At 36.6% G+C, this 27,341-nt stretch overlaps 1 protein-coding gene across 42 annotated transcripts in view; it reads left to right on the forward strand.

Moving 5' to 3' along the window:
- RIMS1 (regulating synaptic membrane exocytosis 1) overlaps positions 1-27,341 on the forward strand; it is a 292,326-nt gene that overhangs the window by 114,171 nt on the left and 150,814 nt on the right. For 40 of the 42 annotated variants that reach the window (XM_048938224.1, XM_048938235.1, XM_048938195.1 and 37 more), the window contains 2 exons: positions 21,160-21,503; positions 23,093-23,961. In XM_048938224.1, coding sequence (XP_048794181.1) covers positions 21,160-21,503; positions 23,093-23,961 — 1,213 coding nt within the window. Of the gene's footprint in view, positions 1-17,692; positions 17,741-21,159; positions 21,504-23,092; positions 23,962-27,341 lie in introns of all 42 variants that reach the window. The other 2 variants (XM_048938239.1, XM_048938212.1) reach the window with 2 other exon arrangements.

Below are 27,341 nucleotides of genomic sequence, written 5' to 3' on the forward strand. Positions count from 1 at the left end.
AAAGTTAGCTTGTTCTTCACCAAGTTTGCTGAAGTAAACATGTTTAACTGACAGTTTGCCCATTTTTCAGTGTCTACCTAGCACAAATGATTGCTTACTTCTTGTGCATGGGAGGAAAAAAAAAAAAGCAGGCTCTGCTCTCAAGAGTTCTTTATAAATGCTTTGACTGCTCAAGAGTCACTGGACTGCTGTTCTTCTTATAGCTTTAATGCAGTATTGAACCAATAACTTCTGTCTTGTACTTGTTGCTGTACCCAGGCTCTGCTTACCTGTTAGCCATACTCAAGCAGCTTGCTTTTCTACTGCTGATGGCCAAGAAAAAATATCACTGATATAACCTTGGTTCTTAACCTATGATTAAGGGTTGCTGAGTCTTTTATTGCTGTTTTTGCTGTTAGTATGCAAGCTAGATCATAGGGTGATCTGTGGAGACGCCACTTCAGTGATACTGGAAACCCCATGTAGTACAATGGAGGCTAAATTAAAAAAAAATAGCAAAATCCACACTTTCAGTTCCCTGCAGTGTTAATACCAAACTGGTTATCCTTTTTTTTTTTTTTTTTTCCTTGTATTTTAAGTACCTTTGTTTCAGGTTATCTGATTCAAGATAAAGAATATGGGGAATTATATTTTGCTTTTTTTTTTTTTTAATTAAGAAAAAGTCAGCAATACTTTTGATTGTAGTCATTCCTACTGCAAAAGTTTCTGTTAAAGAAATTAAATATTGATAAGATCCCAAAAGTCAATAAAGCTTTTTAAAAAAATTTATATCACCTCTTTTTATGTATGCATAACCATATATTGTGTAGACTTCTCTGTGTTGCATATGTCATATATGGATATATGTGCATAACCCTGGTGTATATACACTAATACAGGGATTACAGCTCTCATGAAACATCTTAATGACTTTTAAAATCTGTGTATCATTCAAGGTAATTAAATCAATTAAATAATCATTATTTATATTTCAACTTATTTTTATGGAAAAAAAAAGAAATTCAGTGCCTGCATTTTGCTTTGTGTCTTCAGTCAAATAAGAAGGGAATGTTTTTGTTGCTTTTTTTATTCTTTTCCCAGGCTGATGCTATTTTCCTAGCTGTGTATTATTTAATATAAGTAGAGGGTTAAAAGAACCCTTATTTTTAAAAAATATATTCTTAAGGATTATTAAAATTTAAAAATATGACAGTATGAACCTCTGTTTTTGAATGCTTTTCCATAAGAATTTGAAATTCTTTGACCTGTGACTAAAATAAGATTTTGGTTTTTCTTGATTTCCTTTTATTGCAAGAGGACTTGTCCTTTTTATTATGTTACTGCATAATAGTAATTGTTCACTGTGGTCTTGCATCACTTGATCCAAGAAATTTCAAAAGTTTTAGGGAAATAGGATATTAGGGATTTGAGAAATAATTGTATTTCAAAAATGCAGGAACATAGAAAGAGTTTTATTCACTTATCTGACAGAAAATATAGTGAATCATTTCCCTAAGTTTCTGTAAATAAAATGGCTTAAGGGGGTTGTGTAAAGGAAAATATTTTAGTTAATTAGTTTCAACTGCAGATAAATACTGAAAAGAAGGGGACACATATTCTAGTAACTGCCATCCAAGATGGGATTTCCTGCATGTGTTGTTCTTTAGGTAAGAGGATGAAGAAAGTAGAAAATATTAGCAGTGAAACACAGTATGAAGTCATGAGAAGAGTCTGTTTCTGTTTGATGTGTTCATATACATTAAAACAATCAACACTATACTAAGAACTGTAACTTTATAATAAATTCTGATCCGTATCTATTCAGTGCCCTGCAGTTTTGAAAACAATCAAATATAAACTTACAGATTTGATGTGACAGTGTAGGTATGTGTGGTCTAATCTAAATGGGAATTGCCTGGTATGAAACAGACACAATTCTGATCATCGTCTATCAACATTTTTACACATACATATAATTTCATAAAATTAGGATAAAAGAATCAGACAGATAATGCAAAAGTGATGTGTTCATATGCATTAAATCAATTTTCTTTTTAATTTTTATTGCATCTACTTATGAATTATGGCAGATAGAAAATATATTAACAGCATTTCATTGCTTTTTTTTTGCTTGTGATTGTGCCATCAGAAAGATTTGCAGATACCCATAATAGTAGTGACACATAGAATTGCAATTCTAATTTTAAATAGTGCATTTCTCTTTTAGTGGGTGATTTCCTGTAATGGGAACATTTTAAAAACAATTTTTTATTGCTGACTCATTATTAAGACTCAGTAAGTTCTGAGATTTACTTTGAAAATAAATATTTAAAGCTTACACAGTCAATAATTCAGAGTTATGTCTCATACTGCTGTATTTGGGAATAAGGCTGGATATTGCTGACAGGATATCTGTGTAGATGATTTTGAACATCAGAAAAATAAGGTTAGTTATTTGGGAATATGGCCAGCCCATCAGTTCTTTTTCAACCAAGGTAATCTCAGTAGATCTCAGTAGATCTTTACTGTTGGAGGTGGTCACCATTTTAGCTTAGTTGTTGAGTGTACTGACTTCTGCTTTATAAGAATTACATGGGATCACTTTCAAAGCACTGCCACCTCAGGAACCTGTTTCTCTTCTGGTTTTCTGGTCCTCCAGTTGTTTGCTCAATTCAGTATGTTTCTACGTCAATAGAAAACAAATGTCATCCTTAAGTTCATGAAAAACAGTGCATAGCAAACTGTAATTTCAACTGAGTGGTCACCAGACTTGTTTGGAAATGTTATTGCCTCCCTTCAGCACATTATGGACATTTAATTGTCTGAATTTTTCCCAGTGTACTACTTTTCCATGTCCTTTAGTTCATGCATGAATGAAATTTATGAAATATATTTATTATTACCTTTTGATAACAAGACAAATCTAATCTTGTTAATAAGACTCTTAGCTTTCTGGTATCTCATAGTCCAAAATTGCTGTGCTTTTTCATAGCCATATGAGACTTGCATTCATTATTATTTCTGAAATTAGTTTGCCGTATTGCACTTCAAGCAAACAATATGCCTTGTAGGTACTGTGGAAAATATTTACTGTGTTTCTGTTATTTTAATTTTTGTAATAGAATATTGTGTTGGTTGTCAGCCATGCAGGAGTGGTTGGCATCTGAGATTTCTAAAACACTACGCACTATATCTAATAAATATAGCATTATCCTCTCTGTTGTGGAATAAAGAGCTAAGGAGGTAATGCACGGTAACAAACAAACAAACAAGCAAAAAGATGTGGAGAAAGTATATTCATAACATTTGCTCTAACATTTAAAGTAATAAAATACATTTAAATGCATGAAAATAAATTTAGCTGTCTCAATTGTGCTGTAGGTAATCTTTTTTCCATACTGAATCTCAGTGTGTGGAGACATCATCTCTGAGGTTAAAACCAGGAGCTGGGATAAAAGAGATGGCTAATCCAGAGACCGCAAACTGTGAATGACATAAGTAACTTTAATTGCTCCACATCTAGCTTCTCTGAAATTGACCTTGTATGTATTTGATAAGTTCCTTTTGTCAGGTAGATTTATAGCTCTGAAGTTAGAGTACAATGCGAAAGCCAGCATGTTCTTGCTGAGCAAGGATGGGGTGAGCCCATGCTCTCTTTCTGACTGTGCATTTGTCCAGTGATTCTAGTCACTGGAAATTACTTCATGTTGTCCAATGCTTTGAAAATAGACATCAAAGTGCCTTTTTTATCACTGAGAAGCACTGGTGATGGCCGTGCTTGTGCTTTGTCAGCTTGTTACTATACTTCTCATCTGTTCCTCGTGTCTGAGGAAGGCTGTTGATCAAGAGATGGACTTCTGGCAGTCAGAATCCTTTCACATTCACAATATTGAGCATCTTATTGAACGCTTCACAGAAATGTACCCCAAATTCACACTTTTGTGCATGTGGGCCGTAGATGCAGTGCCACCAATTGGCAAATCAAGGGATATTGTTTTGGTGTTCTATCACACAGCTTCTGCTGGGATGGAGAAAAAATTGGGCAGTGTAAATCTACATGGTGACTGAATGCATTCAGTTGGGGCTGTCCAGGAGCATGGCATGGAATTGGCTGCAGGCCTCAGCATGGTTGGAAAGCGAGGAGATGCAGTCAAGCAATGGAGACAGGCAAAGAATGATTGTGCAGAAGTGATTTTATAGAAGTTTTTGATAACTGAATATAAGCAAAATTAGTAAAATTAATTCTGGTGTTATTTTGTCATCCCAGAAACATAGAGATATTTTGATTAAAAAGAGATCTTGCTGCAAAGAGACATTTGATTAGATTATGACCTGTTAAACATTATGAGAAATTGACAAATAGCAGAAAAATTTTCCAGAGAACAAAGTGATTATGAGGACTAGATGTAATCTCTGCTCTCCTGCTCTCTCTTTCTCTCTCTCTTTTTTATTTGTTTATTATAAATAACGTTAATCCTCATCCAGGATTAAAATTCAGTGTAATTTTAGCAGTGCTGTGTCCTAGATAAAGATACTTCCTGTCTGTGATTTTGTATCTTTTATACCTTTTGGATTCTGGAGCATTTTATTTCATTTATATTCATTTAAGATTTTACTTAACAGATGGCTACTTCCATCTGTGTATCTTCAATACTGCAATTAGTGAGGGATAGTTTGTCATGCATATACCTTAGGTTTATAAATATGGTATATGAATTTGAGGATAGTAATAATAGTTACAGAGAAATTTTCTGCAACATTATGCAGAGTTCTTGGATGCATTTACATTTCATTTTTCCCTTGAAGATAAATAAGCTTCTTCCCAAAGCTGCTATATAAAACATTATAAAATATTTGTTGCTGGTTGTTTAATGACCAGTAAGAGATTAAGTGAAAATCTGAACAAAGTGTTATCTGCATTGATTTAAGGAGGAAATAACACCAAATAATTTTTAAATCTAGGTAGAGATTTCTAAGGAGCTGCAAGTTACTTAGTCTGAGGTTTAATCACTTTCTGTGCAACTTCTGTATGCAGGATAAAACACATCAATTAATTTCCAACATGTTCACAGACAACTTTGGAGTTAAATGTTATTTTATCAACAATTTATTACAACATATATGTAGGTCACTCTGAAAGTAGTACCTCCTATTTATTTCTGTAGAAACTACAACAGGTGCAAAGATCACAGTAACACACTTTGATAGAGCAAATTCTCAGCTACAGAATGCTATTTTTCAATACCTCTGTTAGGCAGTTTGCAGAGATGAGCTGATTGAAATGCCCTTAGTTTCATGGTGCAACATCTGTGCATGGCCATCCAGAATGCATCTTGTCTTTTACATTGCTGTCACTGCTGCTGAGACACACCACCCACTGCCTCACTGTCTCACATCCACTGTTTGACATACACATGATAATTGTGTTGTCATGACTGAAGAATTTTTTTATATATTCTTGGGATATTACTAGTGGTGGTACAGTTTCTATCACTGCGGCGTGTGATAAGAGATCACAATGCAAATGCTTTATTGTTTACATATGCATGTAAATATACAGCAAGGCTCATTTTTCTCTTCTGTATTCTGTTTTCTGCAGGAAAACACCTTTCATAGCCCAGCAGCTTTACTGCTTAGCATGCTTTGGATTGGCCTTTATAGCTGTAGGCTTTCCTTACCTATTTCATAGGCAGTCCTGTGAGAAGGTAAAAGAGAACACAAATTCTTGACCTTGTAAGAACAATGAAACAGGGAGTAGTAGGGAATTAAGATGATGAAGAGTTAATATTTCTGCTTTTTTTTTCCTTTTGTTGTTGCTGTTGGTCACTTTCTGCATACATAAAACTTCATCCCTGTGTATCTATTCATCCTGTGTTGTGGGTTTTGCCTCTTTGCTCTATAGACCTAAGTATACAGTTTTCTGATCAGTCAGATAGTGTTTAGTAGAGCCTGTTGCTCGCCTTAGAGGAGCTTTATTCAGGGTCACTTCTGCAGAATGCTAAAGAGGAGGCTGCTGAGGGTCCACAAGAGACCAGGACAGTACATCTGTTGTCAGATTGAGCAGGAATCAGTCCCAAATAGAAACCTCTGCATTATATGTAAGCTGTGTTTACACTTTCATTACACTAACTGCAGTCATCCAGTCATCGTACCTCAAAGACATTGAGTGCTTTGACTGGAACTGAATTTGCTCTGAATCTTTCCCTAGCTGTCTGTGATTCTGTGATTCTGTGATTCTGTCTGAACTATATCAGCTGGGGTCTTTGCTTTTCAGAATTGGCATCTGCTCTAATTTGGATACTGCTGAGCTTCACTCCAGCAGCTCCCCAGGGTATAAGCGAATCTTGGATAACTCTGGTGTCATATCTGATGGCTCCATACCCATGTTTTGGAAACATTAAGGCATTGTAGATAGAACTACATGCCAGTGTATAGGCAGCTGAATCCCATTACGCTGCTCTATCTGCTCTCTTTCTTAGTCATTTCTTTCTGTCACTGAGTGTCAGGATATGAACTAACCACATACTGCTTAATTAGTTTTTTTTCTTTGACCATAAATATCTATAAGTGCTGCTGTTTTCAGTTAATTTGCTGGATTTAATACTTTGATTTAGTACATGAAGTAACAGCTTGTATTTGGCCCTGCATGTGGCAGGGGGGCTGCATGATCCTTGAGGTCCCTTCCAACCCTGACCATTCTATGATTCTGTGATTATATTTACTATAAAGCATGTATATTTTTGGAACTGTACTTTGAAAGGTTTTTTTTTTATTTCCCCTTTTCTCAAGGGAGATGATCCTTTAATCTTTTATACACAGAGTTTGTCAACATCTCTACTGTACGTCAATCTCTATTATACGTCTCAGATTTGGAGACGCATGTGCTTTAACAACTGCTTCCAAAAGCAATTGTTTGGGGAATGCTAAATTATGGCAAGAATAACTTCCTGATGTACAGCTTACATTGCTTGTAATCTGAATGTTCTGGCTGTTTTCTCAAAACTTGTATCCCCTGTACTGTCTACCCTTTCTCTTGGTACAGTGTTCACTTTGTTTGACAGCAATTTGCATCTTAGTATCTTAGTTTAAAGCTGTTCATAGGTCACTTAGTATTCTTTTTTTTTTTTTTTGGCTCTGTCTGTGTTATAAATGTAGATACTGTGATGTTTATGAGTTGATAGATCATCTTTCCTCTGTTCTTGGTTTTATTCTGTTGTATATAAATTGTTCAGCATATATACAGTTACTGTTTCTTACCAGTTTATCTTCTTGAATAACTGAAAGATATGTACTGTAATCTTTTTTTCCTCCTTTGTCTGAGGGCACTCTGGATGGCTAACCTTAGCTGCCTAGTAGTTATCTTTTCTAGTTTAATTATTACACAGTATTGCATTAAAAAGTGCAATGAATTTACAATACCTGTGCTTCAAACAAGTAAAGAGAATGATATTCTTAACTTTCTTCTGCTTCCAGATTCAGGTGGCATGGTGTAGCCTCAGCAGCTTTTCCAACCAAACTGATTAAATTCCAAATAAGGTAGTATTTTTTCTGGAGGATAAGTAAATACATGAAATAGAAACTGAAATAAAAAGTAATTTCCGTTTTGATTTGCTTTGAAAAACAGCCATTATAATCATAAAGAAAAACTCTTGGCTTGAGCTTGCAGTTTGACATTCAATGAGGGCCTTAAATCTTTCAGCAGTGTTACTTTCTGCTAGCAATAAAAGCTTACAAGTCTGGTAATGCTCTTACTACCTATGTTTTTAGGGATGAAAAGAAGTCCTTTTAGTGTTTGACAACAGAACAGTTTTTATTTCCCTAAAAGAGGCAGGGCAGGAGGGAAAAGAAAGAGGGAAAAAAAAACCAGCTGCAACCAACCTTGAAGATTTTGCAAATAGAGGATAGTAATGCCATGTGGTTATTACTAAAGCTAGTGGATGTGCTTTGTTTCTGTTTAGAGCTTTAGTTTATCATACTCAATCTGCCACTGCTTTCAGCTGTGAGCTGAGTCCTCAGAAGCTCATTTGTTACATGGTTTGTCATAGTGTACGTGTGTGTATAGTTTTGTTAGTGTCTTAGTCTGATTTTATCTGAATAAATAATAAAGTTTGCCTAACAGCATTTTTATTAAGAGAGAAAGAACCCAGAGTCCCAAAATATCTTTCTCTTTCTGACCTTTAGAGCCAAAATAAATATATCTGAGAAAAACTGGAGTGTTAAACTCTTGAAGATCAAACAAAATCCCAGTATAGGTCTGAGGAAAGGAAGGAGTTTCCCCTGAAATAAGTTTCACATGCTCATGCATTATCTCTGTTCCAAATGAAATAACCCTTGGTATGTGACAAGACAACCCCATTTTGTTGCTTCTCCAGTACTGTGGTTAATTCATTGTATTTGTCCTATTTTCTCCCTATCGCCTCTCTCTGAATTTTTTTCTGCTTTTTGTTGTTATCTCTGTAATTTTTCTCTTCACCCAGCTTTGGTTCTTTCCACTTACGTGCTCCTGTCTTTTTGCATTTTCATCCTATGCCAACTCATTCCACAAGTTTTCCTTTCTTACACTGTACTCTTTTGACTGGCTGAAATGGTGAAGTGAAAGCTTTAAATACTATAGGACCAGAATAGCATAGCCACCAGTAAATCAGTTATATTAAAGCTGGAGTAAACTGATTTTAATATAATCTTGTAAAAGTTACGGAGACAACCAGATTAGAACAGTGTTGACTTTATTAATATATACTCTACTGACCTGATTAAGAAATTCACTATAGAGTTAATTAAATAATAATAATAAAGAAATACAAGTGAATGATTAAAAGACATATTTTAGAAACAACAAATTTACTGGAATAAAATATTGTAGAACAAACTACATAAAAACTGTAACTGGATGAAGATTAAATTGATTTGTCTATTACATGTGTTTTGGATTTAAACAGCTAAAGTTGATTTATTTGGCTGGGATGGCTCTGGTGGCTATGTTACATAACGTGAATAAATAAAAGTTCGAAGGTGGATTCCTGAGACCATGATTGGGTTCAGTCAGAACTGAAAGGGATGGTACTATTCACAGGGACATTATAAGATAGATTGGTCAAAGCGATCTTCTCAGTTCAATAAATGGTCAAGCCTTTTGGATCCAGCAAAAGGCTGGTGTATATGTGAAAGTTATTTTCAGATTTATAATGTGATCAGAAATATTCCTGCTTTCTATAAACCTTGCACCTTGTGGTTGTGTTTAGTGTTCACCTACACTGAATACAGCTGAGTTCTGAACGCATGAAATACAGCTAACATCTGTAAGCAGGAAAGGGGACCTAATCTTAGGCAATTGTAGATGGGCACCACCAGCTCTGGAAGCTGTTGCTATGGGAAGGCTACCATCTGTAAAGCATGGACTAAAGAAATTCTCTTTTTGGCTGCCAAAATGATTCCCTTTCCCTTATATAAGTAAAGTACAGATGCATTGGGAACTAACACTTAATGGGGACCTAACCAGGCATTACATTTCTGCACAGAAACCTGGGATACACAAATTAATTACCCAGCTGAAAAGACTGTTTAATTCTGTTGAACATAAAATTATGTTTGAACTGTATATATATGAGCACAAATTTTTCACTGATGTGAAAATGTGGACTCAGGACTCATAGTCCCTCTATTTTGTATCATCATGCAGTATGCATCCCTCTATTTCTGATGCTAAAGGGGCAGGATGTAATTAACTGTTGCTTCTCCCCCCATAGCCTTAAATCATCACTACACTATATGTCTTCTATTTGTTTAGGAAATACAAAGCCTCATTAGATATCTGAATATACAGGTAAGTGCAGTAGATCAGAATGATTCTATGATCATCTAACAAAGTTCTGATCTCAGTTTTTGAACCTGTTTTTGTAACATTAGCTACATCAAATAATGAAATATCATTACTGTAATGCTCTGCACTGTTTTACATCATCTTACCTTACTGAAACTCTCCTTTTTCCCTGTGTAATCTTCCAGTAGTACTGCAAATTCAGGATGATAACCTTTTGAAATTGATACCAGTGATGGTCTGTGAATTGGCTGTAACAGTGCATTGTTTAGTTTGTTTTAAAAATGTTTGATATTCTTATGCTGGCACGAATCTCCTATTGCCTTTTCCTGCCCCATTTTCCTTAACCTTGTCTTCTTAATCCATATTCAAACTCACATGTTTATCCCTTTCTTGGTCACTCTGTAGTCTTTACTACCCTGAAAATCCAGTTTTCCTTGCCAAAAAGTATTGCTTTTCCCAATTAAAAAAAAAAATAAAAAAAATCTTAGATATCAACTCAAATTTGTTGTAGAACACTGATATTCTCTCTTCCCCTTCCTCAAATCTTCCATCCCAGATTTACTGAGATTCCTTTGTGCTCGAGCTTGATAGCACAGATAGCACAGACTTTACCAACTTAGCCTCAGACTCTGCACCTGGAGCAAGAGGTGGGAGAATTAAAAGAAAGGACCATGGACATCCCAGAAGGTAGGATCAACAAAGATGAAATGTAAAAACCCCAAACCAGAAACTTTGTCATTTTTTTGGTAGGGCCATAAAATAACATGTTGAGCCAACTCATATGGTATGTTGTGGTTTCTCCGGATGGTCTGGTAGCTATTTCAGAAGTGGAGGCCAGATTGCCGATCTTTGTAAGGCAGAATGTTGCACAAAAAAGTCTGTTTGTTTATGAGAAGCTTTAGTGATTATAACAAAGCAGGAAAGATACACTTTCTGTACTATAAGTATTTGGTGTGCTTACCTACGTGATATAAATATAAAGTGAAAGTATTTTTAATTCTATGAAAAAAGCTACAAAGTTAAATGTGAGTCTAGGATAGATTGTGAATCATGAATATATTTATTGTGTAGGACATAAGCCTACTTTGTGCTGTGCTGAATCCCTTACTGGGCAGTACTAACTGTTGCAAAATACTTGCAAAATACTTGCCTATAGGTAGGTCCTGTGTTATACTTAACATCCCCCAAGTTCTATGTAGATATATTTCCACCATGATGATTTTTTTAAATTACAAAACTGAATATGAATAATGTGAAAATATAGTGTGACTATTTAATCTGAATTTTACTCTTTCACTAAAAGTACACTTGCTTAAAAATATTAAAGCATGAAGGATCAAGCTGATAGTTTGCTTATAACTGTGTTTAAGCTTTCATTTCCAAGTTTGTCTGGGTTGTGTTTAGTTTTGTATCTGTGTGTGATATCATAAATATCTCTAACAGATTAGTTAGGAAGAATTTCACATCTTTCTTTGCTTTCTGTCTTAGAAGAAGGGTGGTAAGGCCACTGGCTGCTGCAGGAGAAAGCTTACCATGTTGCCACCATCTATGTCACTGAATTGCATGCACATTAGAGGCCTGGTTTCATATCCTGATTGTAAGACTCTGACTTTAGGCTTCTTGTGGAACTGGAGATGTGGGAACTCTAAGCAAATGTCGTCAGCTGGAGTTCCCTAGCATGGGATTTGGTGGGGAGCAGTAGGGACATTATGGGTAAATAAAGCTGGTAGTCATCCACCTTGATTATTTGCCAGGCAGCATGTAGATAGGCAGTCAAAGTGGTTACAGAAAGCTCTGTCAAGTGGCACAGCAGAGATCACTACAGTGGGATTCTCCTGCAGTATGTCAAAAATTTGCTGTTTCTCCTCTCAAACAGAATGATTTTCAGTATTTGTTTGAACTGACAGATCTGTGTGCACTGCACAAGCTGCATTATGTTCCCTAGGCGTGTAGTTACTGTCATCTGTAAAAATCTTTATCCTAATGTAATTGTCACTCTGCTTGTCTATCTAGCTCATGAGATATTCCCACTGGGAATACTCTTGATTGCCAGCCGTCCCCTATTGCTTTTCATCCCTATTTTCACAGCCAGTAATGATCCTCTTGTTCCTCACAGCTCCTTGATTTCCACATTGTGTCTGTGCAGCTGTTACTCAGCCCCACTGTCTCCCCCTGTGGAACCAAGCAGTCTCTGTAAATTCTGCTCATCTGCGTCCATTGTTCTTTACCTTGAAGCGTCCCTGCAGACTAAGTTGCTCGAAATAGATCTTCTAGTCATCCCACAGTAGGTCACAGTGCCTGTCAAGACCAATATATTCTTCTGAATAACTCAATAGTGACATGCATTTCACAGATTGGGCACCTCTAATGCAGGTTTTAAACAGAGACTCTTGAATCTAGAGGGAGCACTTTCAGCTGTTAAGACCTTCAACACAGAGTAAAGAAACATAACCTTTGAAATCTCTAGAGATCCATTTGTATGAGATAAATGTAAGACAAATTGGTTCTCACTAACTCATGCTGAAAGCCTTCAAGTACTCAGTCATTCCACAAGCATTTGGTGGTGGTAATCTTAAACTCTTGGATAGCTGAGAAAAGTAACTATCTTTATAGACTGTCATATGTCTGTTTTTTTAGACTGTCATATGGAAAATAATTGGCTTATTCACTTCAATGGGCTTTGCATTGACCCTGGCACAATTACAGCACTTTTCCAGCTCAGTAATTTTCAGATTTTATGCACTGTTTGATTTAAGGCAGAAACTTATGTATGCTGTGGGGCTAAAGAGACGCAGCCATTCGAGTAGTGAAGTACTGCAAGCATAGAAATGGTTAATGTAGTTGCAGAACCACAGTGTGACAATATTTAAATTTCTCAGTGCTTCATGCAGAATCACAAAATGATTGGTCTTGGAATGGCACTCTGGAGTTCTTCTAGTCCAAATTCTTTCTCACAGAAAAGCAGAATGAGGTTGCCAGGGCCATGTACTGTTGGGTTTTGAATGCCTTCAAGGATGGTGTCAATAATATTATGTTTAAGTTTCTTTGAACTTGAGAATACAAAATGAAGATCGAGTTTATGCCCATCAAGTCACCTATGACCTCAATCAGTTGACTCACTTTCAAGTTCCTTTCAGAGTTCCTTCCAAGAGCTTTATTGACTCCAGGAACACTACTCTGCAGTTTACCTGTGTTTCCATTTTGACTTTTAAAAAAATTTCTCTACTTCTGCACGTATATCCAAATTATTTTGTCATAAAATATGTTCCATTCGATACAGAAATTCTCTCTTGCTTCTTTGTTTCTAATACAGTTTGTGTCAAAGAATATTTTTATAAAAGTTTGTGTAGAAGGGAATCACAGAAGTATAAATAATAATATTGTAGTGCAACTCTCTGCAGAAAATATATACGTGCTCAAGCACTATTAATGATAATCTGGCTTTATGCATTATTTTTACTAAGCTTTGCAAAAATAGAAGTGAATATATAGTGTGAAAAGCTTCTGGTTAGTTCTCTGAGCCTTTTGATTGACAACTTAAATTTGGTACTAGTCCTAGCTGTAAGCTGTTTCATGCCATTTACCTTATTTTGTTGGAATTCTGTCATTTTTACATTTTTTTTTTCTGTGTTCCATGTATATCTGTAACTATGGAAACCATGAAGTGAATAAGAGTGCAGTTGATGCTTTTTTGGCTCATCAAGACAGCCAAATGTTCAAGTAATTAGGCAAAAGTTTTTTTTTTTTTTTTTTTTTTTTTTTTCTTGTTAGGAAAATGGAGAAAATAATTGGTGAGATCATTATTTCTAGTGTATTCTAATGGTATATGATGAGGGAAGGTTGCTAAAAAACATGACTAGCAATTTACAGCTACTGCATTATCAGAAATAAATAAAGAAATTGACATTAATTCAGACAAGTGCAGTAAATTTAATAAAGAAACTTATGTATTGATTCATTTATGAGGAAATCTTAAAGTTTTCTGAAGCTATGATTATTGTTGGTACTTAGAATTTTTCAGTTACCGAGGAAGTAAAAGTTCCAAAGTGGAATTAGATAGTATGGACAAAATAAAGAAGGAGTGAGCACTCCAATATGCAAAAGATGATCAGTTTTTTTCCTCTACAGGAGCTGTGGAGAAAGCAAACCATTGAGATGTTTCAGATGATTATTTTCAGAAAAAGAAGTTGTATAAGCCTTATTGTGACCCATAGATGATTAATGATTATACTGTCTAACACTTAAGCTTTTTGAGGGTTATCCTTTGTTTCCAAAAACGAAATCCTTATGACAAGAAGAAGACAGTGCAAATGATTAAAAATTCTTGAACCTCTTTGGTTTTTAGCCAGTTAGGATGAGTCATGCATTCCTTCATTCCTTCATTCTCTTCTCCTGGTGCAGTAGCCTATTATGTCAGATTTGGTAAATTTTTTGGTAAATTTTTGATCGGTTTAGGTAGAAATAAAACCGGTTCTATCAAACTCAAAACTATTGCTGCGAGGAAGTTCGGATCCAAGGTTTCATAGATTTGCCCAAGACCTACTCTTGCTGTGCAATCACAATTTTAACAAACTTATTTGCAGGTAGAGGGGATTTCAAGTTGTTGTAAATGTATTGGTGCAGATTTTTAAACAGAAACTCTGTCTTCTCCAGTAGCAAACATGGTTTCTTCCTCACTTGAACTCCAAACGCATTCTCAGAGAAGTGCACTGTGATACTGACTGGGTCCTGGCTATGTTCTGTTTTAGAGATATTTCATATGGTAACTTTATATTGCCTGAATTAATCACTTCCAGCAATCAGTTTACTGCAGCGTTATTCTAGAAATGTTTAATCTTTGTAGAAGTTGTCAGAAGCTTTCTGAAGGATTGGCAGCTGTATGTGAGAGCTTTTGGCAGCAGCGCATGTGTAGGAAGTTGATTGTTTTTTATTTTAATTTTATCTTAAGATGACTAGTAATGCTGTTTTAGCAGATATATCAACAAAACTGACATAAAAAGGACTTCTATTAACTGGACTTCTTGCTTCACTGTGCATTTTCTGTTTCTTTTTATGGACAGTTTGTAACTGTAGATTTAGAAACTTAGGATGGCAGGATTATGATTTTTGAGATTCATATAGTGTTCAGTTACCTAAAAGTACACATTTGATACTGTTTGATGGCCTGTGGTACACGACACATGTATGTGGCTGGTAGATGTGCTATAACAGTAGTGGCAGGCTTATGCCCTTTGACTTGGTCTGTGGCAGCCAGTTGGGATATGCTGACTTGTCTCTGGTGGTGCAAACCTAGATTAAGCATGATGTTTCATTTTATTTCATCATGTCTGCTTGAGAGTTAGTGTGTTCTTGTTGGATCCTGTTGGCTGTGCTGACTAGATATCCATTGACAAAAATGAGAACTTAAATAACTGTCATGCCAATAGACATTTCCATGTAAACACAGACATCTTCCTGTCGTCCTCAATTGTACACATGAGGATTGATTTGTAAAGTTAACTTTTCAGTTAACTGTGAAACGTGAGCAGAAATAGTATGTGAAACGCTACGTCTGGTACATGTGGGAAAATCTGGTGAGGTGGGCTTTTAAACATGCCTTGTGGATGCTGTAAGTCAAATATCTGAGTGGCACTGCAGATTTTAAGATGACAAATAGTCCCGTTAACAGTGGGTCCTCTTCTTTCAGGCATCTCTTGAAGTGCAGTTGCTACGTGTGTTCTGTGATGGTGATAAAAGATTGCACTGGGGTGTTTACAGGGCATTTACAAAGGTGCCTTTTTTTTTTTTCCTTGAAATTTATAAGGATATAATCTCATGAAAACTTCTGTGCCTATGCAAAATGTAATTGCATTTGTCCTCTGGTGGAAAATAGTGTTGGAGTGTGAGGAGAAAAGAGGGAAGAAACCAATCAGCTGTTGGCATAAGCTGCCTCATTTTCTTGGAAAGTTGGGATAAAAATATCTAGCAGAAATCCTAGTTTATGAAGCAAGTCTGCTCTGCGCAGAGTGGAAGAACAGGGAGTGCTAATATGGTGATATATCACAGTCCTGAAATGGCTGAGCCCCTTATGTCTGATGAGCATCAGTGTGAGCAAAGCAGTCCCCTCCCTGCTCAAAGAGGCAAGAAATAGAATTAATTGTCCTCTTGAACTGTTGTTCCGGAGGGGAGGCTGCAGCAAAAGCAAGACCTAGGTTACTTCAGGCACTAATGAATTAGATATACTCTGGGTCTGCTCCTGAGCTGGTAAACAGACAGAAAGCTACGTGACTTACTGTTGGTCTTCTGCCCACTAGTACTTCCTCATCAGTTAAGTTTTCTTGGTGGTTTTTGAGCTGGAATGTTCTGGAGATCATCTCCAGGAGACAATTAACGTGCAGCCACCTTGCTTTGAAGATCCTAGTATAAGTGCAGATTGTTTTGTGTCCTTTTGCTTCAGTGCTCAAAAATGTTTGTGTAAGCATAATGTGCTGGTATTTGAGATGTTTTAAGATGTAGTTTTCTAAGAGATGGTAAGCCACTGCATTGGAGAAACATCTTTTCTCCATTTGACTCAATTTTTGAGAACGTTATTTTAATTCCTCAGCATATTCCTCCAAGAGAAAGATCACTGAGACAAAAAATTAACCCAGCTAAAAAAATGCAGATTAATTTCTACTATGTTTTTAAGTTCAGCTGGTTATTTTGACCTGACAGTCAAAGGAGAAGATGCAGTGGATTGTGTGATATGGTGAAGATGGAAGCAAGGAAGGGAGAGGACAAACTGGGATAGGGAGAAAGAAGAGCAAGTGAGGGGAAAAATGGTGAGAAAACCTTCAATTTTGGTGATTGAGAGACATTGGATGTAATCAGCTGCCCACATAATTTTTCAAAATTAATTTAATGAATGCTTGGTTTCACAAGCACATTCTCATTAGAATGATACAATTGTTTGCTTATTTAGAGTTTGGACTTCTGAATGTAAGCATTGAAATAGACTTTCAGTTTCATTTCTTTATGTTTTCATGGAGTGTAGGAGTTACAACCCTTTAGCTACTGTTTTATTACAGGATTCAATTTGGTGTAGTAGGAGATGAATGCAGTGCTTCTTACTGATTTGTTTGCTGCTTCTTTTCTGTAACCTGAGAAAAATGAAGTGTTATGTAGTTTAACTTAATTGTATGAATGGAAAGTATCATGAGATAAAAATCGATAGCATTTCTTCCCTCTGACTTTAAAGCAGTGGTGTAGGATGGTGGCACAGTTCTGCTGAAGTTAATGGAGTCTGTAGCAGAGAAAAGGGTCTGCCTAATTAGATCTGCTTAAAACAACTAGTGTCTTCTAGAGGTATATACAAGAAGGTGGCTAAAGAAACACAAACAAAATAAGCACAATAAACAGAAAAGGCATTGTGTAGACATCGTTCAGAAGGGAAATAATTCTGATAGCATGAAGGTTCAGTATAGCATGCCTTGTGGCCTGCTATATTAATGCACCTAATTATACCTAATTTCTTGTGTGTAGATGAAGCAGGATGTATGGGTGTTTGTGAAATTGTGAGTTTGCCATTTCTGAACTCGTAAAGGGTGAAGGATTGTACTCACAATGAAGCCTCATAAGTGTCTGGGCTTGGGTAAAGAATTCTGGGGAGTTCACAGCAACTTCAGTGTGAGTTTGGAGGCGCACAGATTTGGTATAAGATTTGTTTCCCTTCTAGTGCATGTTTGGAATGAAGACTACAAATTAGAATATGAAAGAAAAAGCCTTTTTCTTCACTCTAAAATATAATTTTTAAATATTTAATCATAAAGAAGTGTTCTTATTTTCATAATTGAAAATGCTCTTTTTCTCTGTGTGCATGGTTGTATATATTGTTTACTATGGGCTCTTTCAAGTTGGAATTTCATGTTGTGTTAGTACAGGAATACTGTTCCTACTCATTGTGGATCACCAGTACCTGTAAGAGTAAGTTTGAGGAATATTTTTTTCTGTGAATGAAATAACCCATATTCCACTTGAAGGCAAGCATGGAATCCCTCTAGCATGTTTTCACGCAGCCTGTGGAGTTTTTGACGTGAATCTGTGTGGGAATTGACCCACCTCTGCTGAGTTCTGTATGTGCCACGTTGTTTGTTGTGTAGCAGTAAAGCAGTAGATCCCTTTGCTGTGCAGTGCAAATGAACATTTTCCTAAGCTGTGCACATGAACTGTTTGGATGAGGAGCACCCCTTTCTTGGTTCACTTAAATAGCTTCGTGTGCAGCTGTGTGTTTATAAACCAGCCACAAACCCAATAACAACAACAAAAATAAAAAACCAAAAAAAAAAGCCCTCTATACATGTCTTGATTGACTGACTACAGTGCTGCATCAGAGCTCACCATCCAGAAAAAAGTAAGCAAACTACTTTTGACGTGACAGGCCAGAGGAAAATAGATAATCTAACACCCTTCATTTTACTGATGCATTGCATGGAGGCCCAGAAGCTACATTAGAGAACTGTAATCCTTCATCAGAGCATTTGTTTGGTTGCCTAACATCTGTGGATTGTTAAGATAAGTTATTACACAGACCTGCTTTCGTTTAGATTAGTTTGGATCACATCCCAGTATATTCAATCAGGATATAATTCCTGCATGCTGCTAAATTGCTTGCTCCACATACTTCTCTAAAAATGTTTTTCAATATACAGTTTTTATTTCTAAAAATGGTTTTATGTATACGGTTTTATCACTGAAACTGTTATAGCACCTCAAGTTTTTGTGTTTTTATTATTATTTTTTTTTTTCATTTTAAAGAAAAGCTCTTTTATTTTTTCTTTTGGTCTGAATATATCTCAAGACAAATGTAGCATTTGTTAAGTCCTAAAGAGAATCCTGAAGAGGGATGGTAGTGTAGCTTCTTGTGAGTATAATGCCGATATTCTGTGTGTGCAGTCTGTGGTGATGGGTTTGTATTTTGTGTCTAAATTGTGCTATTTAAAGACATGAGAAAATGCTTTCTTTGTACTTAGATGTCTAGTATTTCTTTTTGTATTCTGTTTTTATTTGTATCTATTTGCGCATTGGCAGTTCCTATTTGTTTGGATTTTATAGTAGTTTTGTAAAACTAATTAAAATATCAAAGTGATTATGTAAATTAATGATAATTTTTGACGTTTATTACATGATTTTATACATATTTTAAATGATAAAATACATTAAATTGTAAATGAAGTCTGTTACTCCTTTAAAGTACTGGTGCATACTTGCATCCACATGAAAGAAAATAAGAATATTTCAATTTGATATTAGTATTCCTTACCATTCCTTTAAATAAGCTTCGCTTTGTTAAATTTTTCATAAGTCTTTTTCAACTTTCCCTCTGAGTCAGTGATATGTAGGCCATGCCATATTTTTTATTAATGGCTTGAGTTTATAGCACCAACATAAATTTTACACATAAATGTGTGTGCATGCACACAATTGCTGTTTAATGAGGTAACAGTTTTTTCAGAGCCTATAAAGGCATTTCTGCGTGTGAAAATTCTTTTTCCTTTTAGCCTTGCTGGTATTTTGAATACCTATAATAATAATATCAGACTGAAATCTATTCTGCTAATACAGTTTGATAACCAGAATTGCTGTTTTGAGATGCGTTCTAGATTAAGGAAATAGAATATTTTGGAATGAGGGTGTTTTCTCTTCAAGGGCCAGTATTTGTTTTGATGAATTTGCTACTCCTCTTGTCCTACTGAGAGTTATCTATCCATTTTTGATGTAAGACATATTTTTTTTTGCTGGAATAATTGTAGCTTTTTATTTTTTCTTTCTTTTCTTTTTTCTTTTTAATTAATTGAAGTTTTTAAATTAGTATTTTACTATCCTTCCTACATAGAAGAAATGTAATGGTCCAGATGCAGGGAAAAGTCTGAGTCTTCTCAGTGTGGTTTGGTCAAACAGTAGAGAAATGGTGTTGGAAGTTGTAATGTATTCTTCACACCTAAACAGATAGTTTAAAACAATCTGTTCTAGGGTGTTTTATAAATAAATCTCTGTTATCTTATATGTGTTAAATGTCTAAAATTTTGATTTTACCATAGAAGGCATGTGCTTCCTTCCAAGCTAGAGAATAACTGCTTGCTGCCAGAGCTTTGTCCTGTTGTAGTTTCCTCCCTGTATAATAATATAAATATGTATGTATAATATATTTATATTTATAATATATTTATATATATTTATACATAAATATATTTATAAATAATCCCTGTTATGATTATTTTTCTGTTTTTTTTTCATTCTAAGTGTTGTATCATTTTACCACAGTTGTATCATCCCTTTGTTGACACAAAATAATTTAAACGTTTTTCACTCATTCCTTTACTTCTTTCCACATTCAACTCAGTTTTTTTTTCTATTTTCCTCTTTAGTTTTCAACCTTACTTTCCTTACATCTCTAGCTTTATTTCTGAAAAAATTCCTACCTCATGTATTCTGTATGCATTTTGTGTTTGTTCTTCACTTCAAACGCTCTTTTTGTCCCATCTACTAAAAAAAAAAAAAATTAAAAAAAAATCCCAGACTTCATTCTGGTCAAGAATCTTTTATTTTTTTGCTAGTGATTCATTCTTGCATTTAAGACTGTGTTCTGTAGTGTGTAGACCTGAAATGTCCAGTCTTGCTCTATTGTATGTGCTCTGATTACCTCTGTGTCTGGAACTTAAGCAAAAATCCTATGCAGCACCACTGATGAATTCAGCTTAATTGTGATTGTCAGGTCTTTGTTTGTTTGCTTATGATTTATCACTGTAAATCAGAGAGATGGTTTTTGGTCCTTTTGAAGTAGTACAAAATATGATGCTGTTGGTGCATTGAGTTCTCTATTAGTAGGTTTTATATAGGTCCTTCCTTACATTTCTGGTAAGTAGCTGTTGTGGACGTAGCTAAATGTACATGCAGTAAATGTTGAGTTTATTTATGGAATAGTGTTATGTGGTACAAAGAAAAATTAAAGGGAAATTCTGTGTCAGTTTCTGTGGCAGTGGCTGGATGAGCAACTGGGCAGAGCTCTGTCAACCAGTTCCAGGTTTTGCCCAGCCTGGTGGACCTCACCACAGCCAGCATACAGTCACTTTGAATTGAGGGAGCTGGGGCTGGGCTGAGGAGGGTTGCTATACTGGCATATATTGACAGCATATTTTGGAGAAGCTTGCAGAGCATGTGCCTGTAGGATGCCTGGCTCTGGCCAGTGCAGGTAGCGCTTGGAGAAGCATGTTTGAGCACTGGCATGAGCACAAACCTCATCAGTTTAGAGGAAATGGGAGGCCGTAGCTGACCATGACAGAGTGAGCATGTGCTCCTGGGTCTGAGGGATAGCTGCACTGACTCTTCTTGTTGTCTTTAACTAGGTTATGTGGGTATGCAATTTATGTCGAAAGCAACAAGAAATCTTAACAAAATCCGGAGCGTGGTTTTTTGGAAGTGGACCACAGCCATCACCCAGCCAGGATGGAACACTGAGTGATACGGCAACTGGTGCAAGCTCTGATGCACCGAGAGAAAAGAAAGCCAGGCTTCAAGAGAGGTCAAGATCACAGACTCCTTTAAGCACAGCAGCTGCCTCATCACAGGAGATCTCTCCTTCCACTGTTCAATCCGATCAGAGGAAAGGAGCTGAAGTATCGCAGCCAGCTATGGGCCTGGAGCAAAAGCAAGTTTCATCAAGGTCTAGAAGTGAGCCTCCAAGAGAGAGGTAAGGCTTTCTGCATTCGCAGAACCTTGCAGTTATAATACTAGTGCCACAGCGTTACACAGGGCTTTTGGCTGGTCTGTATGTGAGTCTAGAGCCATGCAGGGATGAATTGATTCACTTACCAGGAAAGGATTAAGTGTACATAAGCAAATACATCATCTGAAGTGTGTTGTGTTTCTTTTTTTTTTGGGGGGGGGGGGGGGGGATTATTTTTTTTTTTTGAGCAACAGAAGTGGAGGGGAAGAGAAAGTAAATAAGTGGTTTTTTTAAAGCATATTTTGACATACACTTTTAATATTGAATATTGAACATTCATGAAGAACAATGATTGCACCATCTTGAAGTCAAAGTAAATTGTTTGAAAAACTGAAGCCAGCAAGAAAAACTATTATATATTTTAAAGGGGGGGTATAAGAAAAGGGGACACAGACTCTTCATCAGGGGTCTGTTGTAACAGGACAAGGGGAAATGGTTTCAAACTAAAAGAGAGAAGATTTAGATTGGATATAAGGAAAATGGTTTTTATACAATAAGGGTGGTGAGACATTGGAACAGGTTGTCCAGAGAGGTGGTGGATGCCCCTTCCCTGGAATCATTTAAGGCCAGGCTGGACAGGGCTCGGGGCTACCTGATGTAGCTGTAGGTGTCCCTGTTCGCTGCAGGGGAGTAGGACCAGATGGCCTTTTCAAAGGTCCCTTGCAACCCAAATGATTCTATGATTCTATATTTTAAGTGGCTAAATGAGTAAATTCCTGATCTGCACTGGTTATAATGAACTGGGAGAAGAATGTCAAATGAAGGGAGGATAATGTGATGAATCACTTGCTGCTCTTTTGGCTGCTGACTGCCAGATGATGGAGCAAATGAGGAGGGGCCCTGTGGCAACAAAATGAGATTATACTGTGGTAGATTCTTTCCATGGCTTTTCGAGCTGAAAAATGAATGAGCAAGGATGGCTAGTAACCTATTGTGTGGTTAAGGTCAGTGCTAATTTAACAGGAGCAAAACTCCAGTTAGGATTATGCATAGGTAATAATAGCAACCAATACCTGATGCCTTCCTCTGATTCTGTTCACTCTTTCTTCCCCAAAGTTGAGAAGGGCCACAGAGCAGTCATCATGCAGTTGAAGGACACTTTTAATGCATCAAAAGGATTTCTGTTTCTGCTTTGCTATCCAAAAATGAGATGTCTGTATCAATAATGCAATAACAATGTCCTCTACTTTTTACTGAGACTTTCAAAGGAAGTCCAATGCTTTTGAATGGGGAACATTAGTGATGAGCCAGCATATTGCCAACAGCTCATGAAGACAATGGAGGAAAAAAGGGGACAGGGTCTTAACTTGGATCATATGCATCTTTGACTGTCCCATAGAGTACATATGTGGAAAATCTATGATACGTAATCCGAAAATGTATCGATGTGGAAGGAAAGAGGAAAGGAAGGCTCAGTGCCACAAAATCAGTCCTATTGGCTTTGGCTTGGCGCTGTATATTGGAAAATCACTGTATGTGTATTGCAGTATTTTATGCAAGTATTCATTTGTGCATTAATTTTTTCAAATTACTGTATTCCTTTTTCATTGTAGGAAGAAGACGTTGGTTTCAGACCAGAATGGCAAAGTTGTAAAGGGTGAGCGTAAGCGTGTGCCAAAACCCTCACTTCAAAAAGAAGGACCAGCAGGTGATAGGGAACGTAAAGAAAGGCATGAAAATAGAAGACTGGAAAAAGGGAAGTCACAAGACTATCCCGACTTGCCAGAAAAACTTGAGGAAGGCAAAGTGCCTGATGATGAAAAACAAAGGAAGGAAGATGAATATCATACTCGGTACAGGAGTGACCCCAATCTGGCAAGATACCCTGTTAAACCACATCCTGAGGAACAGCAAATGCGCATGCATGCCAAGGTTTCTAAAGCACGGCATGAGAGAAGACACAGTGATGTAGCTTTGCCACACACAGAAATGGAGGAAGCGGAGGTACCTGAGAATAACTTAGGAAAACGCTCACAATTACAGGGAACTCAGGACAGAAAATCTCTTGTGGAAACTCAGAGGTCGTACTCTATAGACAGAACAGGTGATGTAAGAATTTCTGTTTCTAAACAATTAACTAATCATAGTCCACCAACTCCCAGGCATAGTCCAGTTCCCATAGAACACGTAGAATACAAGAACCACGATACCTTTAAAAAACAGAGCCGCCTTGATCCTAGCTCTGCTATTCTCATGCGAAAAGCAAAGCGGGAGAAAATGGAGACCATGCTAAGGAATGATTCCCTTAGCTCTGACCAGTCGGAATCAGTGCGGCCATCCCCTCCAAAGCCTCATAGAGCAAAAAGAGGCGGAAAGAAAAGGCAGATGTCAGTTAGTAGCTCAGAGGAAGAAGGGGCATCAACACCAGAATATACTAGCTGTGAAGATGTGGAGATAGAAAGTGAAAGTGTCAGTGAAAAAGGTAAGGACCTTTATCTATATTATGCACATGGCCATGGTTTTGGGGAAAAAAAAAAAAGAACAAACCAAAAACCAACAGCTGTATTTTACTCTCTCTTTTGCCTCATTTTTGAACATACACCTTTGTTTCTCCCCTTCCTGTTTTTTTTTTTTTTTTTCAGCTGAGAAGTTTCTTATACTTGTTTACATTTGGTTTGCAATGTTTCCTTTTGCATTTTTAGATGAGGTTGTTACAAAGTAGTATGAACTGATGACTGCTAATTTTCTTCCCTCTTTGACAAGAATGGTTACAGTTTAACAGTTCTAGTTTATTCTGTTGATGACATTTGTACAGTTGGTTGTTGCTTTGTCCTTTTGCCTCACTGCAGAATAATTTTCTTTGAATGAATTGAAGTTGAAAATGAGTTCTGTAACAATCTGAGAACGTTGTAAAGTGTCATAACCTTACTTATACCCCTCAGTTTTAACATATGAGACATTTGAAGACTTTTTTAAAATATCAAAGATCTTTTAGTTTACTGTTAACAGTGGTAGACTATACAGCACAGAGAATTTTATACAGGAAAGAGAAGTACCTAACCTATTGTCTAGATGATTTTGATCTGAAGTTTACAAGTTTGCCTATGTTCTGTTACTTCAGTTTGACTTTGTGTTGCTGGTAACACTTAGCAGTGAGGATTTGGTGTAGTCCACTGCATACTTGTAAGCAAAGCCTTTCTTCTTGCTAAAGAGGTTAATCGAATTTATGAATGGTGAGTAGATAAAATTAGGATCACCAGGAGAGGCTGTGATAGATTACTGTCTGGTTTGTAACAGCAGTTTGTCTTGAAGTGGCATTATATGGAGCTGAATACTTTCTGTATCTCTCTGGAAGCAGTAGCTGGCTCTTTAACTATCTGCGTTTGTAACTTGAAAGGTTTCTGCAGGTGTTCATACTCAAAATGCCAATGGCATATCTGCATTCCCTTTTATATCCTGGCATGTCTTTGATTCAGATATGCTAATCTGTCTGTCTGTCTTTATCTGATGTTGTAGTCTCCTGACATCCCTGTACGCATATTAGAAGACATCTGTTTTCCACCCCATCTGAATAACTGTTTGTTTAACTACAAGTATAACCTTTTCCATTCAAAATAGGGAGGCTTGTTTTTCTGCTCATTTTTAAGGAGAAGAGGCGGTGAACCTGCCCATGAAGTCTTGGTCCACTTACATATTAAAAAAAAAAAAACAGAAAGAAAAAAGAATAAAATCTAAAGAAAGCAAAAGAAAAGGAAAAAAAAACAACAACTCTTTTTGCATGTGAAGGATGTTTGGAAATGTTGTGGATTTTGAATCCTTCGAGTTACTCAAAGTCTAAATGTAGAAGGCCTTGCGCAACCTATTCTAGTTTGCTCTAGTTGACTCCACTTGAAGCAAAGGGATTTGAACTGGGGACCTCAGAGATCCCTTCGTGTGAGTGTATGTCTATGCAATACATTAATACCAGAAGGGTATCTTTACATTTATTAGGCATGATGTAAAGCTCTTATGTTTTTTGTTTGCTTGTTTGCTTTTTTGTCCAATTATTTTTAGAATTAATTTTTCATCAGTTCTTGAAATAACCTGCAGTATTTTCTGAGGACAGATGGAAAGGCAGGACATTCTTACTAACTAAGAAAACCTTTTAGAAATCTTTTCATATATTAAAGTGAAAAAAAAAATATTCTTCAGTAGTTATTAAGAGGACTCAAAATGATGAAAAAATACCGCTGTTATAACTGTGATCAGAAACCCATCCCCTGTGATTTAACAGCATAATCAAAGCACAATTTCGTCCACCATTCCATTAGTGCTTTGCTGGTAATGTGTGAGAGTTACTACATAGGTCCTTAGTTGTAGCTCTTTAGTTTGTAGGCCCTGAAGGGTCTGGACTCCATCCTCTCCTCTAAGTCACCAACTCTGTCAGAAATCTGGTGCCAAAATAATATAATATAAATGGATTTAGAGTGATAGAATTATTCCACATAAATTTTGAACTTTGTTAAACCTTACCAATAAATCCACTACACAAACTGCTTGTAGCCGTCTAGACTCTTAGATACAGCAACTATTAGAGAACTATTACTATTTGTTGTTGTTGTTGTTGGTTTTTTTTTTTTTTTTTGGCAACAGCCAAATTAGCTAAATCTTACAGGGAACTTGATAAACTTGAAAAGTGGGCCCTTCTGAACCTAATGATGCCTAATGATGTTCAACAAAGTGCAAGTTTTTGCACTTGGGTCAAGGCAATCCCAGATAAGGATACGAACTGGGAGAAGAGCTTCATGAGACTAATCCTGCTGAGAAGGACATGGGGTCCTGGTTAATGAAAAAGTTAGCATGAGCCAGCAGTGTGCACTTGCAGTCTGGAAGGCCAATGGTATCCTGGGCTTCATCAGAAGAGGAGTGGCCAGCAGGGTGAGGGAGGTGATTGTCTGCATCTAGTCTGCCCTTATGAGGCCCCATCTGGAGTACTGCATCCAGGTCTGAGGCCCCCAGCATAGGAAAGATGTGGAGCTGTTCTGGGTCCAGAGGAGGGCCATGAGGATAATCCAAGGGCTGCAGCAGCTCTCCTATGAAGACAGGCTGAAGGAGCTGTCCTTGTTCAGCCTGGATTAGAGAAAGGTGTGGGAAGACCTCATTGCGGTCTTCCAGTATTTAAGAGGAGCTTATAATCAGGAGAGAAATCTTTACTTGAGTATATACTGATAGGACAAGAGGGAATGGTTTTTAAACTGAAGGAGGGCAAGTTTAGATTAGCTGTTTGGGAAGTTTTTAACAGGGAGTGGTGAGGTGCAGGAACAGGTTGCCTGGAGAGATTTGAATGCTCTATCCCTGGAGGTGTTTAAAGCCAGGCTGGATGGGGCCCTGGGCAATGTGATCTAATACCTAATCTAGCAGCTGGCAACCCTGCATGTGGCAGGGGATCGGAACCTGATGATTCTTGAAGTCCCCTCCAACTCAAGCCATTCTGTTATTCTATGATTCCATGATTCTATGACTTTTTTTTTTCCTTTTTCAGTACGAGCCATTTGGTTCAAATATGTAACACAGTTCATAGTTGTTTTTGTTGAAGCTGAACAGATAACTTACAAACAGTATTAGATGAAATGATTTAGGAACCCAGCTGTGAGATTTATTTCCTGATGCATGTTAACTAGAGGTTTTAATTTTCATTGTCGAGATGAGTTGAATGTGATGTGGGAGACTTCACAATTTTTATCCAAGTACCTTAATTCTCCATGAAATATCTCTGCATTAGCCTGTCTTCTGAGCATAAAAAAACTTCTGTAAGTGTAATTTAACAAGTTCATCACTCATAATTATTTAATATAGATTACTTCAAAATTACCTTTACTTTCC

This window comes from Lagopus muta, chromosome 2 (assembly GCF_023343835.1).
Source record: "Lagopus muta isolate bLagMut1 chromosome 2, bLagMut1 primary, whole genome shotgun sequence".
In the NCBI taxonomy this organism is placed as follows: Eukaryota; Metazoa; Chordata; class Aves; order Galliformes; family Phasianidae; genus Lagopus; species Lagopus muta.